The sequence below is a fragment of the Anarhichas minor genome, unplaced genomic scaffold, assembly GCF_050575085.1.
Source record: "Anarhichas minor isolate MPS153535 unplaced genomic scaffold, ASM5057508v1 ptg000136l, whole genome shotgun sequence".
Classification (NCBI taxonomy): Eukaryota; Metazoa; Chordata; class Actinopteri; order Perciformes; family Anarhichadidae; genus Anarhichas; species Anarhichas minor.
The window spans coordinates 2,840,828-2,863,041 of record NW_027466582.1 but is presented as its reverse complement, the minus strand read 5'-3'; the positions used below and the strand labels follow the sequence as shown (position 1 = coordinate 2,863,041).

General features: G+C 44.2%; 1 protein-coding gene across 1 annotated transcript in view; it reads right to left on the bottom strand.

Annotated features, from left to right (window-relative positions):
- The window catches only part of plcb1l (phospholipase C beta 1-like), a 101,213-nt gene extending 80,585 nt beyond the window's left edge, over positions 1–20,628 (bottom strand). The window contains exons 1-2 of the mRNA XM_076083928.1: positions 20,369–20,628; positions 15,927–16,004 (exon numbers count right to left, since the gene is read on the bottom strand). Coding sequence (XP_075940043.1) covers positions 15,927–16,004; positions 20,369–20,467 — 177 coding nt within the window. The 5' untranslated portion in view covers positions 20,468–20,628. The remainder of the gene's footprint in view (positions 1–15,926; positions 16,005–20,368) is intronic.
- Positions 20,629–22,214: the final 1,586 nt, after the last annotated feature.

The window sequence follows — 22,214 nt, the reverse complement described above, 5'->3', positions numbered from 1 at the left end:
CACTTGTCACCTTTAGCAGGGGCAGTCACCCCTCAGCCACACACGTCTTTCCAGACTCGACTTCCTTTTGTAGGCTCACCTTTTAAAGAGGTTTTGCTGCAACCAGTCATTTCTTTATTTTGTCTTGTGTATTCAACTAATCAGGTTCAGCAGTCCCATTACTTTGTGGTAAAATTGCATGTTTACCCTCCTGGACACCAGCTACAGCGCAGACTGCTGAGCCAAGCCTTCACGGGCTTAATGCAGGTTTTTTTAAACGTAGGTGGAGATCTTCCCCAAACGCTAGCAGGTAATGTCGTGAGGATAATATGCAAGCAAGCTGGAGAGATTAAAGGCTTTGCTTTCAGAATGTATTTCCTCGCACCTTAAAAGATCTTTACGTTATGTGTCGAGTCAGAATCAGTATAACGTAACTTTATTCGCTAGGCACGTCTAGAAATGCAATTAAAAAAAATCGATCTTTATGGATTTAGATTCACAGATTCCACCATAACCTCATTGTCAAGTAACAACGCACATAAACATGAATCTCCATGTGCCTCTTTCAGTGGGTTGAATGAGGACAGTTAGAAATACATGTAGAGTTAAGTCATACAAATTTGAATTCAGTCATAGATATGTATGTAACCACTTTGAGTCTCATGGTCAGACAGATGGGGAGAGGACGCAGAGATTAGAGGTCAGAGGGAAGAAAGGAGAAGAGGCAGCAAGGAAGGTGTGAGGGAGGATTGGTTATGTGGGAAAAAACATTGAGGCCGAGCCATGGAGGAGCGTGGCGGTGGCTGATAGTGGCTATCAGCCACCGCCACGCTCCACAAAACAACCAGCGCGGAGATAAAGGCCGCAGGAAGCTTTGTTCTATACATCACGTGCACATTCACACATCAGGTAAAGCACACTCTCACAAACATAACTCTATAGACGTACACACTCAAACTTGTGCACACACACACACACACACACACACACAACTCCCAACTCCTCTCTATCATCAATTTGCAGTGTCTGCCCTGTTCAACCACCATAAACACTCGGGGGACTGAGAGCGATGATGTGACCGACTCTTCGGCTCACGCTGGTCACAAATTTTTCCCTTGGAGCATGCGAGACCAGTCAAATGTTGGACACACACGTGCGGACACACACCCGCATGCACGGTGACGGATGGAGCGCGGTGAGGAGGACACTGCAGGGAGTGTACTCCTCGCTGATAGATGGCACAACCCAGTGGGATGACAGAGAAAGCAAAGCCGCTTCCCTCATCTGTCCATCATCCTCTGATGTTCTCTCTCACTCCGTCTTTGTTGTGCTTCTGGCCGGATTGTTTTCTGCTTCCCCCTTTCCTCGCTCACTCCAGTCCTCTCTTGTACGTCCCTGCCTCCGCCGTCTTGGAGATGTGCCTATCCTCTCACTCCGTCTCAGCTGTCCTCTCCATGGACATCTGCCTCCTCCGCTCCTCCTCACCCTGCCCTCCCGCCACGCTCACCGACCATCTTCTTGACAGCAGCTCCCGTGTTGACGGATGACAGTTCACATCTTGTCTTGTCTGATCCCCCTCCACCACGTTCTTCCGCCCCTTCCTCCTCCACACCATTTTCAGTCTGTGTGGCTTCCCTCAGGCACACTGTGGACGGCTCATAGCTGCTGCAGAGGAACATCTGAGATCAGGGTCCTTGTGCCATTTCAACACACTTGAAGGAATGCATAAACATACTATACACAAACTTCTGCAATAAATCCCCAGAAAGGATTAATTAGGTAATTAAAGGCCAGACAGGACACAAACACTACAGACTATGATTCACTTGTAAACACGCACAACTTTTCAATGTCACATATTGTTTTTATTCCAATGAATCTTATTTTTCGTGCAACAACACCATGTCTCTGTTTTCAGATCTACGGGCTGAAAGTGATCAGCGTGTCCGTGTGTGTGCTTGTGAAGAGGTTCTCTATACTGTAGTCCTTTGAGAACCACTGCCAGTGGCACATACAGTGCAGCTCTGGCTCTCATCTTTCACATCACCTCATTTAGACACCTCCTAAGTGCAATCCATGGGCCTTTTGAAGTCAGGACAAATCGGACAGCTAAGAGAAATGCCTATTTTTTTTAACTTTCTCTCAGCAGGCAAAGCTCTCTGTCTCTCTGTGTCTCTTCTCCTCCAACATCCTTCCTCGGACTCCCTCTGGTTATCCTTCCTCCTCTCTCCACACGTCTCTTCTGTCTCTAACTACAGCAGTTTGATCAGTAAGTGAACAGCAAATACAGGAAAAGGAGGGAGAGTAGAGGACAGGACGCTGGCGTAAGTATGAAACTAATAACTTTAATAAATACGGTTTACCGAAACAGCAGTGTAAACAGTAAAAAGCTTTTTTTAAACGTGTGCAAAGTCTCTTTCAAGCAAATTACGTTCACGTCTACATGTTACATGTTTCGGATTTTAAATGAATGATTCATATGGTTAAAATGTAAGAATATATGGATTGCAAGTGACATGGTCGCAGGTTCTCATTTGTCATTTTTGACAAGGGAAGGTTTTACTTAGTGTGGTGCCAGAGCGTAGAGGACAGTAGGGACACGGACACGTGAAAGTGACGTGTTGGACCGTGATGGACGATGACTGATAACCCTCATCCTCATATAATTTAGTCTGGTTTCTACCATCCAACTAACATTTCTAACTGGTTTTGTTAACATAAAGGAAGTGAAACCAAACGCACAGCTCAGTTCAACGTTGGCGTCATGAGAAGAGGATCAGCTGGACGGAACCTCGCAATGAAGGCATTCAGGGTATGATCATTAGCAACAAAAGATTTTTCTGTCTGAGGAGGTGATTGCCAACTGGTCGACCCAAACATCTATATGCTTTCACTGTCAGTCAAATTGCGTTTATTTCAACTGCAGTAATGGCAGCATCCCTGGAGAGCAACGGCACATGAATCAGCCTCTACTATTAGTCGATGTATCGGTCAGCTGCTGCTACTCTAAAGTGTCAAAGAAACCACAGGCAATCATGTGTGTTAGTCAACAGGTCCTGAAATCACAGATGCACAGACAATACGGGCGTCAGCAGAGCCCAACGGGGCTGCGGAGAGAAGCTGTGTAAAAGGTTTCACTGCCCCCCTGGTTCCAGCTTGACTGCTAATGTACTGATGAAGACTAATTCTCCATGTCCCTCTCTTCTAATGGGCGAGGTGTTGCCTCTTCGTCTCCCTCCCGTCATGTAACTCTCTCTCGGAAGGCTCTCGGAGAGGAGCTGGTATTTTATGGCAGACTGCTGCGCTTCTCGTCTTGCCCCAGAGCCCATCCAAGCTGTTTAAATTTGATACCTTCTTGTCATTCCACCAAATTGAAGTGACTTTATTGGGGAAAGAAAAGGCGACTGACCCACATTTGTGACACACTTAGCTGCTCGAGCGGAAATGGAGCAGCGGGAGGAAGAGAGGAGTCTGAGGGGAAATTCGAGGATGGACAAAATAATGATTCCTGAGCAGAAAACTTTCTAAATTCACCCCGACGCTCTGTTTACCCGTCAAAGCAGATTGAGGTGACAGGTGATGTCTGCACTGTAAAGACTCGCACAATGCTGTGATAGTGGAAAATATTGAGTCTTTCACAGAGGGTTGTGGTTCAAAATGTAACAGCTTTTTGTTGAGGCAAGGGTCCTTTCTTGCACTTGATTTGGTTTTGACAGGATTTCTTTGTTTGTTTCTTTTCTAACTTTTATTTAGTTTGAACGTGTGTCCGTATAGAGATGTTAATCATCTACACTTAAGGCCGTAATGAGTTCATCGCCGTAAAGCTTTCTGGAATCCATCTTAAAATGAAAAGCAGCAGGACGGCATGAAAACACAGAAGCCCCCGAGCTGGTGGGAACGATGTCCCTTTTAAATGATCACGATTACTCCGTATCTCAGTGATCAACAAAGTTGAGAGTGAACACAAGATGTAAATTGTAAATGACGAACAAGACAAGTCTTTGCTCTCTGTGATTATCGTTACTCACTATCCTATTGACCACTCTGTGTCTCTCTTTGAAACGGAGTTAAAAACCTCTTCTTACCAGTCGCCCATTTCAGCAATTGGTCATTCCTTTCATCCGCAGGAAGCACTGGAAATTGCTCGAAAGCAAAAATGCCTTTAATTGCCTTATTAGCATTAGCAAATGGGACTTGAGTGAGAGCTATCCACTGGCCTCATTTCTCCAGCAAAATGAATTAAATAAAATGCATCGAGGGCTTTTACTGAATACGGAAAAACCAGCTTGAAACATCAGGGGGGCGAGGGAAGAGAGAGACAGAGGGGAGAAGGGGAAAGAAAGACAAATGACAGCTCGTTATATATTAATAGGGTTAATGAATTAATGCAGAGTGCTATGTGCAGTGTTATGAGAGTGAATGAGCATGACACATAGTTATTAAATCTGCTGTGGGAAAAGAAAAGAGTGAGGCTCATCATGTTGATCTACACTCTAACCCTCAGACATGAAAGCCGATTTGTGATTTTTCTATTAGCATCCTGCAACTCGCGGGCTTCTGGAAGTCTCTTAGTTCAATAATCTACACACTGACAGTGAAGAAGGAATTTCCCCCCGTGGTAGTAATGATCTCAACAGGGAAATAAGCTATATAACTGCCTCATCTCTCCATATTTTAGTACTGTATAAATATGCTTTAAATGACAAAGATGACAGTTTGATAACAAGTTAAATACCTGTTGCTATGGGTTGCTATGATATGGAATTTCTGCAGAAGTGAAAATGTCATCACAAGGTAGAGTCCTTGCTCTGGATGATGGGAAGGCCGAAACACGTGGGGAAAGAGGACAGACCAGCTCGTCTGCGTGTATTCATTCCTCCTCCACTGTTGTCGTCATTCACCACTTTTAGCCGACATGACGTTTGGTTCCTCCACCGCGATCGGAAGGCTGAGTAAGAAGTGACTGCGACGAGCGCAGCAATTTACCCAAAGCAGAAAAAAAAACACGAAATGTGCAGCGCTCAGCGCAGAATAGACGTCTCATCTCATTGTGGCGGTTGCTTTCCATCCGCTGCGGTTGGCTTGTCAATAGCGCGGTATCGCAATGTCGTGGTTATTGCGACAGCCCTAGAGAGAAAGTAGCACTGACAAAAGCAAGCAGTCTAGATAAAGCTGCCTCCAAATCAAGCAAACATGGCGCATGTGTGTCCTTTGAGGTACAAACATTTTATTTCATTTGACTCTCAAATAATAAATCATATTTTCTATCTCAAGCATCACATGGTTGAATTATTATTATGAATTATATATAGCTGAATTGAGAGACCGAACACTTAGTATTCTCCCTCTTCATCATGAATTCGCCATCAAAGCGAACTTCACCTTTTGTCAATTTTACATCATTCCTCAGAGGAGAAAGGAATAATTTAAGACGTGCAATTTTGTCTTCAATACTCTTTTAATTTCAGTTCTCACCTCTCTGTTCTCAGCGACGGTGGAGATGAAAGAGAGGAGAGAGAGAATGGGGGAGATTCATCACCGGATGAACTTCTGAACCACACTGAACACAAAACTCTACGTGAATTAAACTGCTGAACAAAAGTGAGGTATATTCTCTCTCTAGCATGCCTCTGAATCAAGGTGTGAGCGTGCACATGTTTGTTTAAATGAGTGCTTGTCTCATCCTTTAAACCTGGGATTGGATACAATACGAAAAGTCAAGAGTGTTTCTTTGGTTTCAGCTGACAAGCTTTCAGTAACGCCATTTGGTCACACATTTTGAAGATTTCACTCTAGTCCCTCAATTTGACAACCAAACCTCTGTGGCATTCTGTATTTGGAGTTTAAATGAGTTGGACTGAGGATTGTCAGGTACAGTAATGTGTATTTATTTATTCTGCAGCGTTTACACTGCAACACGAGGGTTGTGCTCGGGCTAAGCTTCCCCGTCAAAGCCTGGGACGAGACAGGAAGGAAGTGTGTTCTCTTACTGAGAGCTTGTCTGCAGTGGGACTTCAAAGTCTTTTGGCTGAATGCATTTATTTGAAAGGGCTCCCCGAGGAAAGCAGCCACCTGGCTTGGTGCAGCGATGGCAGTCAAATCGCAGCAGCAGGGGGCTTTTTGAGTACTTTTGTAGCGTAAAAAAAAACACAAGCTGCAGGGATTGGATTGTCATGGCAACTGGGCCGGGTTTCGCATTTGAAGTGGAAGGACGGGAACGGAAGAAGAAAGTCTACAGAGTCAGTCGGCGTCTCTGTTTACCAGTTGACTCGTGAAACGCGGCCCTCACAAATGTTGAATATCAGCTCACCAGAAGCATCGGTGTTTAAATGTCTCTCCCATGAATTCTCTACTGTAATCGATATCACATAATTAAAACTGGCAGCGCAAAGATTGAATTCATGCCTTCTGACCCTGTGACGGCTAGCACTTTATCTTACTCTGTGAAAGAGTTATCAGAGATCTATAACGTACTGTGACCGACTGTAACCTCTGAGTTCTGACCCCACGATCCAAATGTCAGGTCATCCCACTGCAACATGCAGCTCTCCCGCTGATCTACACATCTTATTGACTGTGCCCATAACAGTCGATGTCCAGCCCACATCTAACTGGGAAACACTCAAGTGTGAAATCATTGGCAATAGAGTTAATAACGAATAGGAGAAAGCAATGGTGCCACGAGGGGAAGTCAGAGTTCCCGCAATATAAGACATTAGAGGCGAGGACAAGTTCAATGGTCGTTGTGGTTGGTCCAACTCTGACATGATTTGTTTGTGCACTACAAGCAGCCTTTACTGGTTCAGCTTGTTGGCACTGCCAGACCGGTGAAGAGAAGAAGAAGAAAAAAAAACAAGCATAAACAAGCTGACGCTGACTGATTCAACTGTGTGCTGTGATGCAGAGCTCAACCAACAGCTCAGAACTGTCGCAGCCATGCAAATATCTAACTGACAGCTGCAGCAGCAGCCTGGCCTCCGTTGCACATTTAAATCTATTCAAATCATGGCTGTGTCACAATGACAAGTCCACAGTCCAGCGAAATCCGCTGCCCGGAGGCCTGTTAAGCTACAGAGGCCCTACTTCTGACATTTGGTGGTAAAGCTTCACGTTTTGCTCGGCTTATTTACTGCCGGCCATGGAACCACTCCCAGTGGCAGATGAAGAGGATGACGCAAGTGAACAATATGAATGTTACAGTTTTATTGCTTGGTATCAGAAAGAGCAATCTGGTGGGCACTCGGCAAAAGGTGATCTATTAATGAGCTTTTAACAACAGTCGCTTCAGACTGTCATCTCATCGAGACAATAAAATGACTGGTGTGAAATAGGGGGTGGCTACCCTCAGAGCACGCCGTCTTATTATTCCACAGAAACCAATAAACGCACCTGGCCGGCAATAATGACGAGGTAATCAGCGCGTCCACAGAGAGTAATGACAGAGTGCGCCAAGAAAGGCAGACACGAGCACAGACGAGACGGAGACGGAACTGAACAAAAAGCAGAGTGAGTGAGAGTGAAGCAGACCTTTCAGTCTATTGAGCAGAGATAAAGTCAATTTACCGGCATCACCGCTAACCATATACATCTCAGTGCTCCACATCAAAATTTCATTAAGCCCTTTCTTTGAAAGGCAGCCTTAAATCTTTTACGCTTGATGGAGGAGAGGTTTTTTTTTCTTCCTTGACAATGTTCAAGCGAGTAGAATAAGACAGCTAAAGAGCAAAGGCAGTGTAACTGTTTGAGTCCTCCTCATTCTAGGTACGTCACTCTCTTTCTTTTTACTCCTGTGACTGCGTGCAAACACCTCCGTCATACAAATGCCAGGCACTCAATGCCGAGCAGCATTCTGTGTGAACTGTGTCAAATAAAATGATTCAACAGAGTAGAAATCGCTTTTGAATAAGCCGCCTAGAAATAGGCCGGCATGAACGTTATAAATACCTGGACCCGTGAGACCACGAGAAGCTTAATCATCCTCTTCGCTCTGCCGTCATATTTTAAACTGCTCAGTCACACGGAGCTCACTCCTGATTGGGCCAACATGTGCTGTTGTCTGTTGGCGGTACGTTGTACTGGACACAAGCACTGAGTCTAACAATACGTATTTTATATGATTTATTTAGTTATGAAGTCATTATATCATCAATGTCTAATATAAACATTTTACAGATGATTGCCTGCTTATGATGTCACTGTAATTAGATTTACTGGAGTACTTTTTATTTCTCTAATAGTCTAATTTCCTTCAGTCACATTTTACAACAGTGTGCCATCAAAATGCACAATATAAATCCAGAATATTGAGCTGAGCATATATTTTGTGCTAGTTTACAGGCTGTGATAATGCTACGGACATTACAGCCGTTAAACTATTATCTTATAAAGTAATATGGAAGTGCCTTCCAATTAAAAACTCAAGAACCATTTTCTTTTACCCCACTTTTCAGCAGTGAAGTGCTTCAGCACAAACACAACGTGAGAGCTTAATACACACACAATGATCTTGTTACATGTTTTGCAGAACCTCTGCATCACTACAGATTACGACTGACTGTGGGATGTGACTCTTATCCTTCAGTTGCTGCTGCCTAACCTCAGTTTCGAGCCATGTGATTGTTTAGCTTATCACTTGAATCCAGGGCGTCTGAGCCGGCCAGCCAGAGCCGCTGCCATCACTAAGTCACCTCCGTTACCCTGGCAGACTCAGCGGAGGCGCTGAGATTCACACTGAACAGCGTTGGCAACGACTGAGCCCTTTAATCAGCCAAAGAAAACTCCTCCTTCCGGATCTGCGGTTTTGTGTGCGGACTCCAGTTGTTCGGGAGAGGAAATGAACAGAACCGTGTCCCTCCTCCCCCTCAGCGTTACTCTGTGTATTCTTCTACCCGTAGACCAGCACAGGGCAGTGGAAAAGAAGTCCTAATCGGAATTCAAAGAGAAAAAGAAGACCAACTCAAGCGCAAACAAAGCCTTCTGAAGTCACTCAGGAACTGCTAGAGTTTGGCAACGCTGTTCTTCTTTTTAACACTTTTCTGCTTTTGACTCTCAGCTCTGATAAAGACTGATTCACTCCACCACGCCACGCCACAAGTCCACACATACGCAGGCCACTGTTCTTTCTACATTGAGGCTCTGTCCCGCGATGCAGATCGACGGTTTACATTCTCGTGTTTTCGGGTCGGGGTGCTCTGAGCCAAGATGTTGTTCATGCCACCTAATAAAAAGTGAAAGATGGAAATAAAAAAGTCATCTTTGTTTTACACTTTGTTGTAGGAAACATTTGCGGTTCCCAAACAGCAGTGGCTAACTTAACTGTCATAATATTTAAGCGCTGCAGTGACAACGCTGACAAAAATCAATAAATAACATCCATAAAGACTACATAAACAACTACATCTACTGCCAATAACCCTGCCCTGACCTTTTGCTGTAAGCTTGAACTATTCAGGATTGATTGCAAAGCATAGCCCTCTCTGTGTGGCTGATAAAGTATCTACTGTAGGGAATGGTACTGTAAGAACACCTTATCTTTGCAATTTTACTTTATTGGGGACAAACTTCAGCAAAAAGCTTCTTTTTTTTTTTTTAAAAGCACGAGATTGTCAGAGTACCTTGTACTGTTCCCGGTAGTGCTAGTTAACCAACTATGAGTTTTCACTCGTCCTCTGAAATGCATGTTGAATCACCTGTGCATTGCTCCAGAGCTCATCAGAAGTCTTCAGACTCACTCTGTGACCCGAATATTGTCCATCATTTGGATGCAACCCGACAGCAGATCTGTCAAGTCAAAATGAAACGAGACCTTGCCAGCGTTTGTGACTGCAGTGCAGATCTTGACCGAATCGGCCGTGACTTGCAGTTATAAAACAGTGCTGCTATGAAGAAAGAAATAACTGAAATGACAGGTATACTTGCAGACTCTGCACACAGAGTGAAACTTGAGTAACTTCCACTGTAGTAATGCCACTGTATAAAAATGATGGAATTATGGATTCTTAAATTATTATGGATTCTTAAAGTATAATAGTTTATCAATGACAAGTTTCCAAACCCATCATTCTAGGAGCCACTTATTACTGTAGGTGTGTTGCGTTGGCTATTTTTAACAACGACATAGCAATTTTACATCACAATAGGTCCAATGTCCTAAAAGCCAATCAAAATGAAATGTCAGCCTAAATGATGTCACAAAAATGCTAATGTGGCATTAAAGTGACTCCTTACAGCTTTCTAGCAAAGCAAAAAAATGGTCTATTGGTAAATGAAGTGATACCATAACACAGCTGACAAAGGGCACGTGACATAAGTCCTTTTCTTCATCGTGATCATCGTCCTCTTCTTGTTCTTCTTCTTGTCTCTCTCTCTCTCTCTCTCTCTCTCTCTCTCTCTCTCTCTCTTTTTGTCCGTGTTCCCTCTGTCTCCGTTTCTCACCGTTGGTTCGGATGAAATAGAGCCTGTTGCGTGCCGCGCTATAACTTGGCAGAGGTCACAATTCACTTTCAGTAGATTGGCTGCAGATTTATGGCCTGTCTCTCACCACTACATAGTGCTGACGGAGGTGGACGAGCAGCAGCCTCGGTAATCACACAAAACTGCTGTGTTGGGGGAAACCGATGTGTGAACTTCGCTATGACAGAGCGGAGAGAAGAGGGTGTATGTGTGTGTGTGTGTATTTGGTTTAAGATGATCCTAAAGACAGCCTTACACATGCTCTGGATTATTTCGATTCAGAAATGCCCCACACACACTCGATGCAGGCCAGGTGAACTGTCTTTCACCTCCAAACATCATTCAATGCCATATGCTGAGTGCTTGTCCGGCGAATGTCCTGAAATTGGCACACTGCTGAAACATAAATCTCCTGAGAGAAATCATTTAACCTTTTGTTATAACCACAGCCTGCTCAGGAGAACACACACACACACACACACACACACACACACACACACACACACACACACACACACACACACACACACACACACACACACACACACACAGAAGGAAACAATGATATCAGTTTCAAAGTGCCAACATTTTCCAGAATAAGAGCGGGGGCCGAAAAAGGAAAATGTGACATTTCCAAGGTGTGCGCTGTCGCATTGGCAACCATGGCAACTAAACCAAAGGACCGGTAATTTGACTGAGTCGGTCCACCTCTCGGTGCGGAATGGCTCCTCCCCTTGAAAGCAGGCTGAACCAACCGGAGCAAAGATTATTTTTAACCTGCGAAAGATGCACCTGTTCCTGGTTGGAACATTGCAGGAATGTTGGTATGCCGGTGTAGGTGCCCACTCGTGTGACTGTGTGTGGGTGAATGGGCGCGTTGTTCATGTGTGCGTGTTGGGTGCATGGTGAGTTGCTTGAAGCATGACATATACATGTATGTAAATGTGGTCAAATGAGCTGGGTCTGAATACCTCAGGCGGATCTCTAGTTACCATGGCACCGTGACTGCTATATGTAAAGTAGTGAACCAGGGCGGTGGCTGGAAATGGTGACTTAGTGATCAAGTTACTCAGAGGCAAAATATTTCTGAGGAAATTTTTTGTGAGTAGAAGCCAAACAGCCGTTCTCTGAAAATAGAAGCTGTGCAAATTTGCTAATCCGTCACCAGCACAGTTTGACAAAAGCCATGTAATTGCCCATTACAAAGTCACTGTTGCAAAGCTCCAAAAGGAAGTGTTATTGCAAAAGGATCCCAAGGAAGTATATTCAAGTTGCCTGTTCTTAAGTGTGTGCTGTACCTTTCCTCACATAAGGGTTATATAACAGCTGCAGCAAAGGCGTCAAATTTAGCTTACTTCACAGTGATAATCCATCATACGTATTGACCTCCCTCCAACATTTATGACACTTTGGTTCATGTATTTCTAAAGTAGGAACATGTTGACCAAAAAGGTTACAGCGTGGTATTCATTTACAACGGAGTTTAAACACGTTTTTGTCATTCTGTCATTGTTACTGATGTTGTTATTATTATCATAAGCATCATCGTGGCTGTCAGGCCCTTCATCAGAATTATTGTTGCTGTCAGATTTTCCTATATCTATCCGTGAGGGTGTTTGTACGCTATGTGTGTGTGTGTGTGTGTGTGTCTTTGAAGGTGAAGGAGAGAGCATGCCGAGACACAAAAAGTCGGACAAATGGACTCTGAAGCAAACACATACAAACACGGGAGAGTTATGACTGCAGGAGTTTACATAGCAATGGAGACAGAGCTCACAGAGTAATCTACACAGCTTGCACCTGTTTTCATCCTCAGAGGAAAAGGGAGTGATTGTGCAATACCCTTCAACTATATCAGACTACATCGACTATCTTGAGCAGCGTTGCTCAAACTCCTGTCTTGGCAAACGTCCACTAGTAGAAGGAAGGAAGCGAAAAATCAAATTCGGCTTATCTCTGAATCCAGGGTGTCTTAGCTCGTCTCCTGGGCCGCTTTTTTTTTTGCATTTTCTGACAAGTCTTCCCCAGAATACTATGTGTTTGAAGTTGAGGCCGCGTTGCCAGCACGACTTACTGTGACTGCAACAAAAGGCATCAATATGAAACGAGAGGAATGAGTCTCGAGTCATCAGCTAAAAGGCCAGTGGGGAAGAAAAGGCGAAGAACAACGCGGCTAAACAGATCTGACATCACTGCTGTCAAAAGTGAACTTTGCGTTTCTGACCTTAAAACATGGCTGGACTCCACAGCTGGATCAGAAAAATGACTTTGGGATTAGCAGAAATGTCCTTCCATCACCCTTCCCCTCTCTCTGTCTCAGTGTTTCAGTCACACACGCCAACACACTGTGTAAAGTAACCGATGTTAGACAATGCCGATTAATGCTAAAAGCTTAGCTCTTGGCTAATGTTAGCTGAAGCCACATCTGGCCATAGAACAGTAATGTCAGCCTCAGCTTACTGTTGTTTGTGCAGCCTCACATTTCATGAAGTTCAGTTGTTTTTTAACTGTATGTTGTAAGTGTTGCCATTGCCCACAGCTTGGTCTTTAAATTTAAATGCGATAGTCCATTGTTCCATCTTTTATCTGTCTGCACCTTTCCCTCCCGCGCGCATTAATGTGACTCTAACTTTATTCAGCGAATATCCATTGGCAGAAAAAAATAAAAGTTGATTTGCTGCACTTTTTGTATTGTATAAGGTTTTTAACTCTCAAGTATGAGTCCTGGTTCAAAGCCTTTAGAAAAAGGTAAAACTAATAAATACAGTCAAAAGTTAAAACTGTACCCATCAGTGACAACATGTGTTTGAAAGCTTGCGCAGCGGGCACAGAGTACAGTTCTGCTGTGCTTCTGAAGAATCCGAGGAATGCTTTTACTCCGCAGGCCACCAGGCATCAGGAGTCTCTAACAAACACACACATAACGACTGGACACAGCTTCACAGCTTGTTTAAATTGGTCTGCTGAGCAGATGTGCAATACCATCAAGAGCGGGAACACGAGACAAGACGTCTTTTTAAACATACAAACGCACTTTTGAGTCGACTGTGGCACAGAGGAATGCCGCGAGAGCCTTTCTTTATGCCCAAATAGAGTTTTGTCAGTGCAGTGCTTGTTATCAATTTGAGTTATTATGTGTGCGGCCGGACCGCGCTGAATGCTGAGAGACAGAACAGACACCCACCAGGCATGCAAACTCATCAGGGGTGAAGAAGGTGACAAGGATGCGTGCTGTGTGACGATCATTTCCATCCCTGGCAAAGGCACCAATTTATGAATAAAAAATAAAACATTTCCCCTTCATAATGTATGCTACTAGTAATGAAGGAGTCTTATTTGTCTAAAATACTCATCTTAACTATCCAGCTATGTTTTAGAATAAGAATAACACGAATAGTTGTACTTACATTCTTTATCAACTTTAAAGGCGACATCATCAAACAAAAATAAGTCAAGATTCTTGTCACTTTCATATTAACATATGTGGCTGCATACTGACAATCTTTACTAATAGATAGTGGAAGTGTCAGAGACACAATCCTCCTGCTGGGGACTTGGTAAATCATTTTCATGATAAAAATAAGGAACATTTCAAATACTTTGAAAAACACTGAACAAACACTGAACACAATCACAAAAGGCTACAGGTCACAAGACGCTATAAAGCTGAAGAGCATGGTTAATGAATAACATGAGGGCCAATGGGGATGGACTCGCTTTTGGACCCGGCCTCAAGTAGCCATTTGAGGAACTTGGCTTCATTTTTCAGCAGCGGAGGTTGCCGCTTGATTTGCGCTCGCCTTACGTGCGACTGACTCGCATGCCACTCGGCTTGTTGTGCTGACCTCAGCGTATGTTGCTAACGGCGTGCGGCTAGTAAGGTTGCGGGCGGAACTTGCGTTTTTTTTCAGCGGTGCAGAGCAGACGCTGCTTCTTAAGTTCAATTTCCTCCCCCCAAATTCAAAAACTCCCTATTTTGGATTCAAAATGACGCATTCTGCGGAAAAGGGGACAAGTTTGCGTGCCGGACCGACACACGTAAACACACACATACGGAAAGGCTCATCATTCTGTCTGTCTGTCTCTCTCTTTCCAGACATGGAAGTCTTTCCTTATTGGATGTTAAGTAGAACTGTATATAGGCCTCGAAGACATCCCTTCTCTTTCCACATACAACGTATTCATTTACAGTAGGTGTACAGAGGTAAAGTCTCGGTCAGCACTTCTGTGTGTGCTCTGGTAGGGCTGCAGTGAAATATCCTCATCTAGGAAAACATTAAATCAATGGTAGCTATTAATTAGTCTACCTCTAACTGCCTTTGCTGATACAGACTAACACGATACGCCCGTCCACCTGTATGGAGCCACACTGCATGTTAACAGAGGCGCTGGACAGGCAGACTTGTACTGAAGCTGTCCGTACAATAACACAGAGTAAACGACAACTTCACCAAACCGGAACCGCCTCTACAAATTGTGCTCACACATTCAAGGTTAAACTGAGAGGAAGTCACGTGATTGACATGGTTACAGAGCCTGATAGCATCTGGTATCTTAAATGTCCTTGTACCTGGTAAGTACGAAAGTCTTTGACATAACTGGGCAGGAAAAGAAAAAACACAATGCTCGGTGGAATATTCTCACAGGTGTCGAGTTAAGCACTGCAGGTGCAGCAGTTCAGATTTCTGTGGGGGGGGGGGGGGGGGGGGGGTTTCCAGCGCTGCTCTTTAAAACTGAGAACCTCCCTACCTGGTGTGCTACTAAGATCATGAATGAAAGCTGGGTCAGTGTAACCAAGCACAAATTCAAAAATGGCAACCTGCGACAAGCTAAGTGGAAGACGCTCGTCCTCTAAACCTTAAACCAGCACAGAATTGTAACGGTGTTGCCATGGTTGTGAGTGATGGTGCGATGACAATTCTGTAGTACGTGATGAAGCTGGACAGTTTCAAGCGACTGTCTGTGAACAAATGCTGTGGTGATATAGCAGCTCTAACATTTCAGAGCAACACAATTCAAATACACTACAATTCTCCGACAGCTGACCCACATTGTGAAGCAGGATTAGATATTGTATCTATCGTATTTGTTTCTAAACTAGTGCTTTCCCCTCGCCAATCATCAGGGTGTGAACAACTTGGTGGACACCAAAGCTTCTTATAATTGAATTGAGTCCGGGCTTTACTTCCTTCTCCACCCACTAAGAGCATTCAGGCACTGCGGAAAAACACAAACTTCCTCATTCATTCACCACTTTGAGCACACGTGCTAATTTGTGGTTAACATTTCAAAACTGAGACGTAAAAAGAAAAAAGAAATTGCTTCCTTCATAAGTTTCTGGACTTAAAGGAGTATAAACTGTTTAAATGTGGGCTTCTTGGTTTGACTTTCATCTTTGAGTTCAAAAGTTAAGACTGCAAAAAGAGTTTCAGGTGAGCTTGACGGTTGCAAGCTTCAAAGCCGAAAAACAGTTGAGTTATCGTGCAGAGTCTCACCTTGTTCTGGTCGGTCCAATACAAGAAGTAACCTTTGGGGTCGACTGTTAGAGTCACCGGGGTCACAGTTGTAGAATCCTGGATGAAAACAAAGAAAAAGACATCTGGAGTCAATGTGTGTGTGTGTGTGTGTGTCTGAGTCGGTGTTTTTACAAGAGTGCATGCTTACAAGAGTGCAGAAAATTCTCTGTGTAAGCCAATTAACAGCCAATTTCTTGTAATACCACATGCATACCAGAATCTCAAATTACATAAAAAACACAATCATGTCCTTCTAGGGTGCATGGAGCCAGGTGTGTGTGTGTGTGTGTGTGTGTGTGTGTGTTCATTTGAGACACCTGAAATCATGAACTACAGGTTGTTTCACACCTGATGTTCCCATTTTCCCCCTCTAGTAGCAGACAAATGCTTTCCCACAGCTCCCACATACAGACGGCTCCAAGCCTCACACACACACACACACACATGCACAGCACAGTTTGACCCTGAGGGATACATGGCAACGCCAGATATTATTGGAGGCTTCTATAAAAAGAAAGAGCCTTTGCTTTTGTGTGTGTGTGTGTGTGTCCACAGCAGCCGTGGTTCAGCACAACAGTAGCATATTGTCCTCCTCAATCAGCCACGGCTGTGAGATCAGAGAGATGAAAACCGCATTTGCCGCACAGAGCAAGAAAATCTTCAAAGTGTGTCTTTATGAGGCTTCTAATGATGTCTCTTTCGCAGCATTGGGAGAGGGAGCTAATGGTCTATCTGGGTGTGACCCTGTGTGACTTGGAGTGTAGGATATCATGAAAGGGTTGAGCTGGGAGCTGGCTTGCAGCGGAGGAGTCTGTGTTGAGGTGCAGCAGACTTATTAGTGCTCTGAAATCATTTCCGGCTCCCAGATAGACCAACGCTGAAACACGGCCCTTTGTGAACCCACGGAGAAATTGCCAAAAGGAGAGAAAGAGAAAGAAACGGGAGCAAGCGAGCGGAGAGTCAACAAGCGACTCTTTGGATGCTGGAACGACATCGGGAGAGTTTTGGCGATAGGGACGTTCGCTATGACAACCCATCACTCCAACGAAAATCTATGAGGAGACTGGAGAGGAATCGTTTTGGTTCCGTTCACATGATGGCACAATCTCCGCAGGCTAGACTGAACGACAAAAGCATCACCTCGTCGCACTGAACGCACGCAGCATACTCACACACCGTACTGCACAAACCAACTGCAGCGCCAAATCTCTGATCTCTCACTCCAGTTCCAATCCATTTCTTCAATTTAGCTCTGACACATTAATATCGCTTTCCCAGCCTCCATGAAGACATCACGTACTCGTGGGAAACTTCATAAAATGATAATGAGTCAGATCGTCTTCTGTGGGGAAGATGTGGCAATTGATGGATCGTCTGTGATGTCAGAGAGAAATGGGTTTGAGAGCGCTGGGAATCTGCCTAATGATGTGAGAGAAGTTATTTTCACCAGCTTCTTTCTTAATGTCCTAACTCTCCATGGTCACCACCACAAACACATTAAGCCATTATGGACTCTTAGCTAAGATCTCTCATGGGTCTGCATATTCACGGAAAAACACATGTACTTATAACACTGTGGATTACAGTTGGGAGCGATTTGCTGAGATTACCACCTCCGGAGTGGTGAAGCTCATGCTTTTTATTGTCATCCGACTACATTGAGGATTTGTCATTAATGGGAAGACATTAGACGGCAGCGGCCTGCTTTTTTGCTGAATTAAGATGAGATTAGTCACTGACTTGCAAAAGTACAAACACTCTGAGGGAGCCGATCCCAGGCAGGAGACGCTGCGTATCCTTTAAGGGAAGAGTTCGTACCATTAGCTATCACCTGAGGGGGTCTATTAGAGGGGAGATTTGAGCGCAGCAGATTTAGGCTTTTTATGCTAATGACATATTCTACTACTTTTAAGGGATATTAGGCTCCCCTGTGGAGCCCGATAATATCCCATTCAATACGCAGTACACCGAAATGGCCTCATACAAACATAAGCTTACAAGAACTCTCTGTTTACATGGACCCAGCATCATCCTTCACATCTTTCCAGTCGCTGTCAGTGATCTGTCAGACAGAAGGTGTTTTTCCTAAAAGCTTTGGATGTCCACCTATCCTCTTCTCTTTCTTACGAGCAAGCAGCACTAGACACTCATTGGTGCAAAATGTGCCATTTGAACTGACTGACAAATAATACGATCAGAGATAAACCGATGCTGATATCATGTACCGGTCTGATACTGACTCAAATAGCTGGATTGGGTATCAGTGACAACATGCCGATCTGGTATCCAATACCATTTTATAGATAAAGTACATTGAGTGCATTTATATCTGTATATTTATTTGCTTACTTTTTTAAACACAGGTATAGAATCGGTTAAACCCCAACCAGGCATTTTCATGAGCCACAGCAGCAGCCAGCTGTCTGCAAGTGGCGTCTGTGTGAGGGAGTTTAGGGAGGTCTGGGACTTCGAAGGATCTCACAAACATTTCGAGAGGTTGTCTGATTGCTCCTCTATTCTGTTTCAACAGCCAGCGAGCAGGCAGCCTGTGCTGGAGTCTGCAGAGCTTCAGACAGTCTGCTCATGTCTGAAGCCCCCCCCCCCCCCCCCCCCCCCCATTACACAGTAAACAAACTGCAACACATTGTCTGCCTCCAGATATTATCCAGCAGTGAGATATAAATCTATCATTTTTGCTGAAACAAACAAAACAAACATTCCCTCTGCTCATACGCATTCAAATGCTGGAATTGCTTGTACAATTTTCTGTCGGGAGAGGTTAGAGTGGAGAACGAACAACCACGGCCGAGATAAGAAGAAAGTGATTTAATTCAATCCTTTTCTCACTGACGATGTATTATAGCTTCATCCCTCGCAGTCCTCCTCTGTGATTCTTTCCATGAAATGATAAGGAGAGAGGAAAGAGGCAGGAAGGAGTGCATGGGAAAGTATCTGTGCACACGTCTGTGTTCGACGGGGTGTGTTTTCACAGGAAAGGCCTGGTGGGCATTTGGTTCTGGACACGGGCCCACATGCACAAATTTACGGTACACAAACATGGCTGTTAGGGGAAACAGACCCACACACCCCCCTCTCACAACATACCAACCAGAGAGCTGAAGGGCCGAGTGCTCACTGGTAATTACTACTGAAATACTCAAGTTCTCTTATCCGCGCATAAGATTGATGATTGACAGAGTGGTAGGTTTTCAAGTGTGCATAATTTCCTCTCTACCATCTGCACTGACCACATTCACACTCTTATAACACGCATTCACTGGTGCCATCTGTGCTGTGCTTGCATCACCTGAGCTCTGTGAATAAGGACTATTTCACTGTGTGTTTGTCAAGATGAACTCGTGAAGCTATATTTCAAAATGTCACACAACGAACAGCACGGCCTATTACCAACGCCTGAATGCCTACGCTGATCACCATGTGTGAGTTGCATCCAATGTGATCTTTTAATGAGATTTGATTCTCCTGTATACTTTCACACAAGACAAAAAAAAACAGCAGTTCCAGCTTTGCATCCTCAGCGAGGGAAAAACAGTAACCCGTCTCCCAGAATGAAAGCAATCAATGCTGTGCTCATATTCAAACGCTCGCACCATAATGCAGCGTGAAGGTTTTGTAGAAACCAGAGGAATGCCATTCAAATGAGACGGGCTTCGGGAAAGGTGTGAAACACATATCACAGAAAGTCATTTACACAATACAGAGAGCTATTATAGTTACAGCACGGGAGATTACAAATAAAACAATATAACAAACAATAAGGTCACTCAGTTGACAATTCAATTTTAAGTGCAACAGCTGGAGGCATGCGTTGGTTGTTGTTTGGGGAAGGTGCAGTGCGTCATAGAAGGCTACTACTGTTATGTTCTCGCCCACCACTCAACAGGAGCGTGCAATCAATTTGAATCAAGGTCATTTCACTACGTCTAGACAGCCGGTAGTACGGACGAATGACAACACAACGAAACAACAAAAAGAAGAAAAGCACGATCAAACTCGTGCCCGCTGGTTACTCTGACATCTGGTTGAGCCAATTAATTTCAGTTAATTGATTAAAAAAACCGTTTCCAGTGAAGGGGGGGGGAATTCAAATATTTAACCTTATTTAATGAGCAGCGCGCGCATTCTCACACACAAACACTGGCAAACACGCAACCTCTCTCTCGCGCGCACACATACATTTAGGAAATGTAAACAAAGCACATGTCAGTAGACACCGTTGCAATTCTTTGTACCATTAACCGCTAAGACAAATGCAGGCAGCGCAGCGTCCTGACCATTAAACCCGCTGCTTACTGTTGCATGAGTATAGCATATACACTGTGTGATGCATTCTAGTGGTATATGCATGCAAAGAACAGAAAAGAAAAGGCTGACTGCCGGCCTCTCTCGCCGTTACTTACATCATCCCATTTCATAAATTTGTTGCCCTTTCTGAGGCTCTCGGGCACGGACACTGGCTTGAGCTGCAGCGCGTGGACTCCAGGCTGTGCCCCTGCCATTGACTCGTCTGCTGTTCTCGACGCGCGGCAGGGCTAGAAATGAGTCACTACACCCTCTTCTACTCTTCTTTTGTTTTCTGTTCTTCTCCTTTTTTTTGTAATCTGCTTAAAAGCAGGCTGACGGAAGCCCACTCTGCTGCAGCCAGTATGTCATGCCCGCATTGGCGTCTCGGCTTTGGAGAGCTGTGGAGGCGGACGCAGGCGCAGCGGACCGGGGCCACTCACTGACTGAGCGACATGCGGCTAAAACATAGTCGAGGAGAGAAAGAGAAGGAGGGAGAGGAAGAGAGAGAGAAGGAGGGGGGCATCTCAATGAGTTACACGTCTGGTTTCTCATTGTACAAGTCAATGCAGGGACAGGATCGATGCTTGAAGTGATCTAGCGCCTCCGTGCGTCCGAGGCAAGATGATGACAATAAATTGGCCCCACAGTTTTGAGGCAGATGAGAGGGTGTGGAGAAAAAAAAACTTGTAAGTGACAATATACTCAAAGCAGGTGCATGCAACAGTGATGTTTGGTTATTGTTGATTTGGGAGATTATTATTAATGCATTCTGTAAGATTGCTAGGTATTATTTTTCTCCTTGGAATATTTTATAATGTTGCGTTTGGGTGCTGTTATTGAAAAAGCCTCACATGGAACTTGTGATCTGCTCTGTAGGATGAGAAATATCTCATTGTGATTTCACCTTTAGGTGCAGAGGACCATTGGCAACAGGTTTCCTGTGTTGGGATATTAAGGCTGATTCTGATATTTCGACTCAACAAGAACTTTGACGGTTTTAGGCAAAAACAATCGATTAGTATAACATTTCGAGATTTCAACTCACAAGAAATGTATCATTATGTGGATATAGCGTTTTTTATGTTGCAGTGAGAGGAGAATGTAAGTGTAGCAGTGGACTCGATTTCATTCATGTAAAATAAAGGGATTTCATATTTTTCCAACAGAATTGTATTCTTGTTTTCTTTAAAAAAAAAGGCTTTGAAATATTCAGGCAATGTGGGGGGATATTTACATAAAATATAATGGAATAATCGAATAGTAAAAAAAAAATACATGCATGCAAGTCAAACATGTATTTTGAAAATTTGCAAGCAGCACCATATTATTGTAAAATCCTGGCTATGTTCCTGGCATCATGTAAATGCAATTTATCCATCGTCATCAGACGGCAAATAAGAAGTATTATTCATAATTGCATATGGGCGGAAACAGGTGCTTCTTTAATTTAAGAAATCAGTCCAAACCCATCAGCTAGAATGGACACTGGTTTCTGCTTCAGTGCCCACACATGGCTGTGGGCCGTATTACTTCTTCATGACTAAACTTCTTCAAAGTTCTGTGAGTCAAGAGTGCGTCACCGCCGTTGGGACTTTTTTTTAAGTTTAACTTTCTTATTAAATAAAACATAGAGCCCCTCTGGGCTTTGTACCACCCACACTGTTTATTTCTAAAAAGGAGACTGCAGGCCTATTCGAGTCCTCCGAGCGGTTTCCGCTCTGTGTCCGTCTGTGGTCAGTCACCGGCCGGCCCTGACCGACAGACATGTCAAACCCATCAAAGTCTGGCTGGCACTTTTCATGTCAGACGTAACAGTACTTGGTTTGAGCTTGCCTCCTGTCATTAATGATTGAACAGTGACAGTTTGGGGATCAGGCCCTGAATAGAGTCATAGTCGGGTGGCAGCTCCGGAAAGGGAGAGAGGGATACAAGTGTGTCTGAGAGAGAGAGAGAGAGAGAGAG